Below are 11,038 nucleotides of genomic sequence, written 5' to 3' on the forward strand. Positions count from 1 at the left end.
AAAGTATGTCATCATGAATCTCATTTGAAAGATAAAATTGCGTAGAATACGTTCGTAGTTTTAGATTCGCAAAACTCTTTATAGATCGTTAGAAATGTGGACGACATTGAAAAAAGAAAAAGAAAAAAACCACCTCTAAAAATGTGTATGATTTTTCTTCCCATGTAGTTTGAGTGGTCCCCCATATAGTCGTATCAAGTTAGACATGTAATTATTAATATCTTAGTTTGTAAGTATTAATTAATTATCTTTCAAGTATTTATACCTATAAATTTAATTAAATTTGGAAGAGCACATTGTTTTGAATAAATTTAATTAAACTAGTTAATTGAGTTAGTTTATGGAAGTTAAACACGATTGGGGAAGATAAATACTTATAAGTATAGGTATAAATACTTGTGTGACGTTGAGCCTGAAAATATGTCATCCTAAATCTCATTTAAAATATAAAATTGCGTAGAATACGTTCGTGGTTTTAAATTCACAAAATTCCTCATAGATCGTGAGAAATGTGGACGACATTGAAAAAAAGAAAAAAAACACACTTTTAAAAATATGTATGGAGAGTTTAAAAAATGGAAGATGATGGAAGATGGGAGTGGAAGGATTCATATAATTATTCATAAAAAAAAATTCTCCAAATGCTCCTTCAATATTTCCGTCCATTCCACTCCTGCATTCTCAAAAGTCAAAATTCTCCGAATGCTGAATGGTGGTTTCCAGTGACTTTCAAATGGAGAGAACAAAAATTCATATCGGTGCTCCATATATAAATATTTACAAGTACCAAGCCACTTGTTCTAATCTATTGTACAAAAACGATTGGGAAGCCACCCACCTAAAAGGTATCAATTCTCAATTATCCATGAAAAAGCGCAAGTGATCGATCTACATTTGGTTAAAGTGCAGAGATTATGGGGATCAAGAAGAAAACCTTCATGGCCGCAGCCTTTTATCTTCTCTGCTTCCTCTCCTTGCTTGTCGAGGGATTCGACCGAAGCGACTTCCCTGATTCCTTCCTCTTTGGCACTGCCACCTCTTCTTATCAGGTTCTCTCTCCCTCTCTCCTCTCTTTCTTTTTGAAAAGATTGCAAGAATCATAAGCACCATATAAGATCATATAGGTAGAGCCACATAACATCCCTGCGTTTCGCCCTAACAGAGCAATTGCATCACTTAAAAGAAAAAAATACAGAGCAATTACCAATTGCATTTCAAATTTCCAATATTTGCTACTAAGACCAAAAATGGAGTTAGGCAATTATATGATTATCCACATTTGGTATTAAGAAGAAGAGCATCTAATTAAATAAAAGAAAATATATATTTAGCATACGGCTTGATATTGACATATAATATAATATTTAGCATGTCTTTATTGCTTGATATTGACATGTACAAAAAATGTTTAGCATGCTTTATGGCTTGATATTGACATATACAAAAATATTTAGCGTCATCTTGTAAGCATTTCTATCAAGGGGCACGGGTATAGAAACATATCCAATATTAATTTAAATTATATAAAAAAAATATGACATAAAACATTCACGGATGTTACCTGATAAGTTCCAATATTGTTCGGAGGAGCATTTCCGAAATTTTTATTTATACCCTTTTAAAAAAATAAATAAATCAAAAAAATAAATAAATCAAAACACTTTCAAAATAGAAGAATTCAACATTTAAGTGAATTGCTAAGCCAATCAGTAGTCCATTTATGGGAGGTCCCAGATTAGCTTAGAGTTCTCTTAAAACCGTAATATATTTAACATTACAGTGTATTTTTTGGGCTTTTGGGAGCCGCTAATTCAATCTGCGCCATCCCCATAAATGAGCTGCAGATTAACTTAGCGATCCAGATAAACGTGGAATTCTTCCATTTTGGAGGTGTTTTGTTTTGTTTTTTTATTTATTTTTTAATGCTATTAGGGAGCATGTGCTTACATTTCCCAAGATTTGTCTCTAGCTAAAAGTAGTTATTTAGTCCAAGTTTATTCTTAAATATTGTTGTGGACTATAGTACTGAAGTGGTATAATAAAAGACTTAAACATAGGTGAATATAATATTTCTGTTTAGATTCTGACCATCTGATCATAATCTGCACGAATATTAAAGAGGTCTCGTGCATTTCATCTGGACATAATTGATCCGAATCTTGATCAGATGGTCCAGATTTCCGAATTTTTTATTAATAGAAAATAAATAAATAAAATATCGAAATAGGGGATAGCTTTTGATTTTTGTTGAAAAATAAGTAGACCGGGTCCGTTTATTCCGTCCAGCGGTCCAGCGGACGGGACTAATTATCCCGTCCAGCTTAATTTAATTAACAATCAAATTAATCAAACTCAGCGGAGAGAAAAGAAAAAAAAATCCGAACGGTATAATCCGTGTCTGGGGTTTTAAAAAAAAAAATGGGACAGTATAGTTAAACCCGTCCGGACTCCGGGTTAAGAAAAAAAAATGCGGTTAAGGCATATCCAAATAATAATCTGCGACAACAAATACTTTTTAAGTACCATTTAATTTATACATTAATTTAATTAGCCTGGTGCCGATTTCAACCTATGTAACAGCTGCACTTCGTTTGGAGACATTCATTATATTGACTTTGTGGTTAGTCAATCCTTGATTTATAACCAGATGACCTTATTACCTTGATTAATGGATCATTTATAATATATTTTATTTTTACTTGTATGGTAACAAGTCAAGCATCAATAGTTTTATAATACACGGTTTATATATGCTTAATTAACAAATGCATTCAGATATATATATACCAGTGCAAATCTTTGTTTATGTACTATTTAAGTATGTACATTCAAAGGCTGTTAGTGTCGGCTGATTAATCGGTGACGGTGGCCAAACCGTCACGCATATCTTTAACGGAGGCATGTTTGCGGTGAAAAACGTTTAATCGGCTGTTTTTCCCGATTAATCGGCCGTTTTACTGATTAATCGACCGATTATTCCCGTTTATTGCAGTTTATTCTAATTTATTTCAGTAATTTTTTTCACATTGATTTTTTTTATGTGATAGTGTGTGATAATAAGTTTTATAAATCATGTATTGCGGTTTTGTTTATGCTTGGACATACATTCAATATTTTTTGTATATGTTTTTTCTTCTTACTTACTTTAAAATTTATTAATTCTTCTTCTATTTATTTATCATATATTTTTCTTACTAATTACTGATGTAATTTTTTCAATTAGTACGACATATTCATTTATGAAACTAAGTTATTATTATAAACTAAATTTAGTGATTTTATGTTGGAATGCTTCATTTCTTTCACATAATATGTTATTAGTATTTGAAAAAAGTTTTAACTCTTGAATTTATTTTTTCATTAAATAAATGTGTTACTGACACATGTAAAGTGCTTGTGCGTTAAAAAAAAAAGTGCAATGTCATGTTATAATAATGAAATTAAGTTAAATTAAGTTAAATTAAGTTTATTTGATAAGTTTAATGAGTTAAATAAATTATTTTTAATAAATTATGATATATATAAATAAATTTAATAAAAACGTTAAATTGTCCGCATAATTCTGATTAATTGGCCACATACCAATTAATCGCTTGACGGTACTCTGTCCGTCTGACAACCGCATACCGTTATTTAAACCACTGGTGTGTGTATATATATATCTATGCTACCCTGACACTCCTAGAAGGTCACCGTACCCGTGTCCGACACGTATCCGACACCGACACTCCTCTGACACGGCCACGATACGTGTCAGGTACGCCAGCTGGCGTGTCAGATGAGCTGGCGCGTCCCTACCCTCTTGATACAGTCTCCGACACCTCGTTGAATGCGCTGATACGGTTGGACACGGTCGGGACACTTCTAATTTTTTTTTTATCTCCGCAGATTGCTCATGGAGTCCTGTCCTAAGCTTTCACAGCATATATAATTATTTTTTTCTCCTGGACCTGGTCCAATACACCCCGCCAACAAAGTAATAATTAGACTATTTTTTGCTCTGGGCGTGATTCGAACCCAAGCTTTCCTGTTAAGAGCCAAAATACTTTCTCACTGTAATAGACTATGTTATGTGTTACATTATAGTAGGTATGGTATTTAATTCATACTTGAGTAAGTCTTTGTACAAGTTTAGTTTAAATTTAATATTAATCTAAATATCATAATTAAAATAGAAAAATAATATATATAATAGCCGTGTCGTATCCTCTATTTTTGAGAATTGCCGTATCGCCGTACCCGTGTCGTGTCCGACACGATACCCGTACCCGTATCCATGCAACATAGATATATATATATATGAGGAGGGTTCAAATGCACCCAAATTTTTGTGCACCCAAATGTACTCTATCTTTCAAATCCTTTTTCTCCGTTTTCAAAGTCCGAATAGTCAATCCGAACCGTTAGATGCGATCTATATATTAAGATGTGCTTGGAGACCAAATTTTACATTTTTTTGGAATTTTTTTACTATTTATTAAACACTTTGAAAATCGCTGATCCAATGGTCCAGAAAATGTAAAATCAGCGATTTTCAAAGTGGCTTAATAAATAGTAAAAAAATTCCAAAAAATGTAAAATTTGGTCTCCAACCACATCTTAATATATAGATCGCATCTAACGGTTCGGATTGACTATTCGGACTTTGAAAATGGAGAAAAAGAATTTGAAAGATAGGATGCATTTGAGTGCACAAAAATTTGGATGCATTTGAACCCTCCTCTATATATATATATATATATATATATATTGACTTGATCTAATGCTGCACCAGTATGCTTCTGATAACGAGGAATGGCGTGCTCCTTTTTTTAAAAAGAAAAATTCATTTTGGCATCTTTCATTTCAAGTGCACTACTATACTATAATTATAGTATAGTTAGCTGTTGAGGATTAGTTGAACGTGTGTTTTCATTGATCCTTTTTATCCGGGTATTTTCGCTGGGGACGGGATCCCTTAATCCGTCTTTTTTTTTTTTTTACCTCAGAGCCCGGACGGGTTTAACCATATCGTTCCATATATATATATATTTTTTACTCCGAACAGGTCAGATTATACCGTCCAGTTTTTTCTTTCCTCTCCTCTGAGTTTGATTAATTTGATTATTAATTAAATTAAGTCGGACGGGATAATTAGTCCCGTCCGCTGGACGAGATAAACGAACTCGTTCTACCTATTTCTCGACAAAAATAAAAAACTATCCCCTATTTCGATATTTAAAAAATTCGGTCCAGATTTTGGTTGGTAGGTACCAAATTGTTCTCCTACATGAATAGGATAGTTTACATAATTATGTCAATTAATTCTGATAGCGAAACCTAACCACTGCCAAATACCTTCTGGCCCAGTACACGTAATATTTTGGAACCGTTAGTATTAAATATTATTAATTAATCTGTCTCAACTGTTGACATATCTAATAAATGTACTATTTAATTAAAAACTACAAATATTTCAAATAATTTTGCAAGACAATATTTTGTATATTTTAGTACAAATATACATGTGTAGTCAGCCTTTGCTTTTTTCATTCGCAGATTGAAGGTGCTTATTTGCAAGGAAACAAAGAACTAAGCAATTGGGATGTTTTGTCCCATATACCGGGTTTGTTTTTATCAATTCCAAAGAATAATTAAGTCATCAGTTGCATAAACAATGGATTAAGCAACTGTTGAATTAACAGATCAGGGTTGTAAAGAATAATTAAGCCAGTACTTGTGGAAATATCAATTCCCATGATATCTCATATATATATATATATAGGGTGATTGTTTCTATTCATCAATGAATAGCAGCAGAATAGTTCAGAGTTTTGGATCTTGCAATTTGGATCATACATTTCAACATCAGTTCCCAAAAATGGGGCCAGGATTGAAAAAAACCATTATAAGACATCAGTTGTTTCTTTTCAAGATGTGAAAAACAAGCATATAAGACCCCTCTTGTATCTACTGAAACCATAAGGTTTTTCGGTTTTGTAATAACAAGTGATTTGTAATATAAGCAACTTTTTATTTCTTTTGAATTAGGAAAAATTGACGATAGTAGCAATGGAGATATTGCGGATGACCACTACCATCTCTACATGGTGAGTTGAGAAAAAACTGAAAAGTAAAGGAACCAAAAATAATATTCTTCACAAATAATTCCAATAATTCTCAAATGTCTAACTCAGTCCTGAAATTTTGGTGCAGAATACATCTTTTTAATACACTTGTAGAATATAATGGGAAGAATATATTTTTTCGATAGTTGTTATATTTTTCATATCATTTACATAATTTCATCGATGTAATTGAAATAGAATTCGATGTTGATTTTTTATAGGATGATATCGAGTTGATGCATTCTCTTGGGGTCAATTCTTATCGATTCTCAATTTCTTGGTCCAGAATTCTTGCTGGTAAGCTAGTATTATTTTTGGCTGATTTATTTTAAATTTCTATATCTCTCTAGCAGGTAAAATAAATAGTACCAGATATTAGTTGAGAACTAAATTTTCATGGTAAATGGATAAACCTTTGATTGCCTTAAAGCATTTGACAATTGGTGCTTCAATAATTAAACTAAAAGGACACTTGAAAGATCAGGAAAAGATAAAAGAAGGGAAAAGAGTTAAACCGAGATATTCGTGAAGTGACTAAATTTGAATAACTATCAAAGTTCAGTGACTTAAGTTGAATAAATCAAGTTTGTTAACTTTTCTGAGGTGAAGTTCGCGATTCCAAGAAATTCACCCTAAAAAAGTTGAAAAACACAGATTAAATAAGGTAGCTAGGTCCACAGAGCAAAAAACCAGACACTATGCATAAAGTACAATTAATGGAAATTTGGTAAAACAAAGTATTTTAATCATTGACAGGAGATAGATTTCAAGGCGTAAATCAAGATGGTATTCAATTCTACAACAATCTTATAAATGCACTATTGCTTAAAGGTACTTTTTATCACAAGCTTATATGATTGCAAGTTTGCTACCTGTACAATTTTTATTTTATTTTATAATCTTCTATTCTTGAGAATGTCCCTGTGGCTAACTTAATTTGTTCATTGATGTTTTACGGTCAATCAGGAATAGAGCCATTTGTTACTCTCAATCACTATGACATTCCTCAATATCTGGAAGACAAATATGGAGGATGGCTTAATCCAGAGATTCAGTACAAATATTTTTTTTTTCTTTTTTATTTCTTTTTTTATTTTTGTTTAGTTTTATTTTATGTCATGAACTGGATAAATTACAGACCATGATGCATTAAGCCAATTTGTCTTTGTTTGCTTGCTTACATACTCGTAAAAATAGAGCTAATGAATAGAAACCACCAAAACAAGGCACATAAGTAATCCTTATTTCTACAAGAAAAAACACAAGTGATCACAAAAAAGAAAACAAATAAAATGTTACTCAATTTTTTTTGGTTTACAGGAAGGATTTTGGGTACTTTGCAGAAGTATGTTTCAGAGAATTTGGCGACCGAGTGAAATATTGGGCAACATTTAATGAGCCCAATGTCATGATTAAAAAGGGATATTTGGTTGGTACATATCCCCCTCTTCGCTGTTCAGCACCCTTTGGTGAGTGCCTCAGCGGAAATTCATCTGTGGAACCATATGTTGCTGCTCATAACGTCATACTATCACATGGAATTGCGGTTCAAATATATAAGAAAAAATATCAGGTATGTAGATGCATATTATATATGTAAAGTCGTGGATCTTGGTACTTTACCAGTCATCAACTCTGATGCTTTGCATCATTGCATGAAGTTCAATGAAATTCAAGTATGCTTGAATGATTTACATAGTATTAAATGAATATCAGGTATATGTGTATTCTGATTCTGGTGCTTTACATAAAATTGATGAATGTATGTTAAATTCATAGGCAAAACAAGGTGGTAGAATTGGTATTGTAATGTCTACAACCTGGTACGAACCGCTAAGGAACTTGACAAATGATTGGGTGGCCACTAAGCGACTTCTTGCATTTGATGTGCAATGGTAATTTGAGACAAATCATAATGATTAATTTTCATCAAAAATTTAAATTAATTAGAAAAATAATAATGTACGATATTAAACTAAAGTAAAATTCTTTTTTAATATAGTACCACAATGAACTAGGTTCACATATAGGGCACTCAAACTGCTGCATAGCTCTAATTTGAAAAACAAAAGACTGCAGTATTGTGGTACTGCTGGTTAACTCTGTAATTACTGAAAAAGAGGAACTTATTCTATATAATTCTCTACAGCAAAGTTCATTCGATTTGTATTACTCACTACAAAGTTCGTATTGACTTACTATACTTGTTTGTTTAAGATGTTATATTTTCTATCGAACATTTTATTGGCAAATTAATTAGTGATATATAAATGCATATATATCCATGTCTGTATAGAATTTTTATCGCAGTTGATTTCAGAAACTTTTTACTATAGTATCAATTTAAATAGAAAATTAGATTTTGACATATGATGTTAATAAGATAGTTATACATTCAGTCATAACATTATCCTTTAAAACATGACCAACATAGAGAATATCATAATAAAATTTGAAAATTTCAAAGAGCACCATATATTTGTCTGATTTTACTCTCTTACTGAGTACAGGTTTCTCGATCCAATCATTTTTGGAGATTACCCTTCAGAAATGCGGCAAATATTAGGCTCCAATCTGCCAATATTCTCATCTAAGGATAAGAAAAAACTAAGGTACAAGATGGACTTCATTGGTGTAAACCACTACACTACTCTATATGTGAGGGACTGCTTGTATTCTCCCTGCGAGGTAGCGGATTTTAATGGAAATGCCTTTACATACACTACAGGCGAGAGAAATGGCATCCCCATTGGAACCCCTGTAAGTGCAAAATGCAAATAATGTGGTTTCTCTGATTTCATCTGACAATTTTATGTTAATAGCTTCACCCAGAACCTCAGGCTCTTGATTGAAATGAAGAATTAGTTAAGGTGTGTCTGTTTGTGTAGGTGTTAATTTTTAGGTCAACAAATTTTTAGGACCTTCGGTTGTTTTGCCAATTTGATTGAACAAGTTGAGTTGATAGTATATCAGGTCCAGTATAGTTGCATATCCTCTGAATTTGGTTGTTCTGAAATTTTGCGCATGCACACATTTTAATTAAATTTTTGTTCTGAGTATATGGGTAATTATAACACAAATATTGAGGTGTCTGGGTATATGGGTAATGAAGCCCGGCCATGCACATTTAATTTTCTTTCAAGGCAAATGGGGTGGATATTTGAAAAATTACTCTTTAGTGCCACTATCTGATCTGTTGGTCCTGCTGGAAAATTAATAAATTGAACCATACCCAGCCCATTGAGGTACTGGGTCTGTTCGGATCCAATTCATATTTGGTCGGGTTCTAGTAATCATATATAGGGGGGCCTCCTAATTCAAACTTCATATTTTTCATGTTTTTACAGACTGCAATGCCAACATTCTATGTTGTTCCTCATGGTCTAGAAATGATGGTCAATTACATCAAGGAAAGATACAACAACATGCCTATGTTTCTCACTGAAAATGGTACATCATATATATCATATTTATGACCTTTTTACTCCTTTTCAAGTCATCATGGGTCTTACAATTTTCCTAAACAAGGTTATGCACAAGGCGTAAGCAACTACACCACGGTGAAGGATTTCGTCAATGACTTGGACCGGGTGGATTATCTGAACAAGTATCTTGGAATGCTGCTTAAAACCATCCGGTAAAACATATCTCTGCACTTAATTAGTTACAATATTAAAGAGTTAGGGTATTGATTTTTGCTACAAATTAAGTCTCTTTTCCTAATGTCAACAATCCTAATACATTTTAGTTTCTATTACTTTTTTATGTCATATATCTTTTTTATGTACTATGTTAGGGTTTATGGTTTGGAGTTTAGGGGTTCAGGTTTCAGGGTTTAAGGTTTAGGTGTAGTTTCTAAACAGCATGTTCCAAGTTCAAAAAATGGGGGTTCGTGATAGAGGTTTGGCGAGCGAGCGGTAAAAAAACTTCTTTATGAAAATGAAACCCTCACAAATTGTTGCTGATTTTGGTTGAGTTTCATTTCTAGCCTACCCGAACTTGTTTGGTAATAAAGACTTTGAATATTATTATTATTATGTTAGTTGCAACTTAATTAATTCTTGAAATTAATCAATGTGTGCCCTCTTAATATAGTGAACTTATTAGTTTACCTTTGTTTTTATAGGAATGGAGCAGATGTAAGAGGCTACTTCATATGGTCCATAATGGACAACTTTGAGTGGCTGTATGGCTATACTCTCAGATTTGGGCTTTACCATGTTGACTTCACCACACAAGTAAGGACACCTAAGCTATCTGCCATGTGGTACAAAGAGTTTCTTCAAGGGTCAGATTCACTGTTGAAAGCAGATTAAATTATAGTAAAACAATTGTATGTAATTTCAAAATTACAGTTCTTTTAGATAAAAAAAAAGAGGCAAATGAATTTTAAAAATTAGCTACCTCTTTTGAATAAGCCAATAAGGATTTTTTTCCATAGGAGGCAAACCCTACATTAAAAAAGGAATAATGAGATTTATAGTTGGATGCTATTTTGTAAGTGGACTTGCTTGGTTTTTTTATTTTTTATTTTTTATCATCTATGTACAGTACTGTAATTATGAACATATGGGAAATAACATATGTACAGTGTAATTATTAACATATGGGTATATATGCCTCCTTATTTAGAATGCTTCTGTAATTAGAAATCCCAATGCTCAACACAAGTTAACAGTACAATTTTAGCACAACCCAGATTTTTCTGCATGAATATTTACTGTGTATTCTGATTTTTAAATATTTTTTTAATGACAACATCCTTAATTTTTTTAGGTTTTATAATTTTATGTCTATTTTCTGAACACATATGTTCGGAAATTTTGACTGAACTTGTATGTTTATACAGTTGACAAATGTTGGAAAATATTTCCAAGTACACAAATAAATAGACTAAATACAGGCACCAAACGAATACATTCGGACTAATT

At 32.2% G+C, this 11,038-nt stretch overlaps 1 protein-coding gene across 1 annotated transcript; it reads left to right on the forward strand.

Moving 5' to 3' along the window:
• Positions 1-890: 890 nt before the first annotated feature.
• On the forward strand, positions 891-10,736 carry LOC144562241 (beta-glucosidase 18-like). Its single transcript, XM_078311432.1, has 12 exons — positions 891-1,049; positions 5,539-5,605; positions 6,031-6,089; positions 6,329-6,404; positions 6,864-6,938; positions 7,074-7,161; positions 7,428-7,680; positions 7,887-8,002; positions 8,618-8,867; positions 9,455-9,557; positions 9,636-9,744; positions 10,234-10,736. Exons 1-12 carry the CDS (start codon positions 915-917, stop codon positions 10,421-10,423), a joined length of 1,521 nt encoding a protein of 506 aa, XP_078167558.1. The 5' UTR covers positions 891-914; the 3' UTR covers positions 10,424-10,736.
• The last annotated feature ends 302 nt before the right edge of the window (positions 10,737-11,038 follow it).

Source organism: Carex rostrata, chromosome 11 (genome assembly GCF_964058835.1).
Source record: "Carex rostrata chromosome 11, lpCarRost1.2, whole genome shotgun sequence".
NCBI lineage: Eukaryota > Viridiplantae > Streptophyta > Magnoliopsida > Poales > Cyperaceae > Carex > Carex rostrata.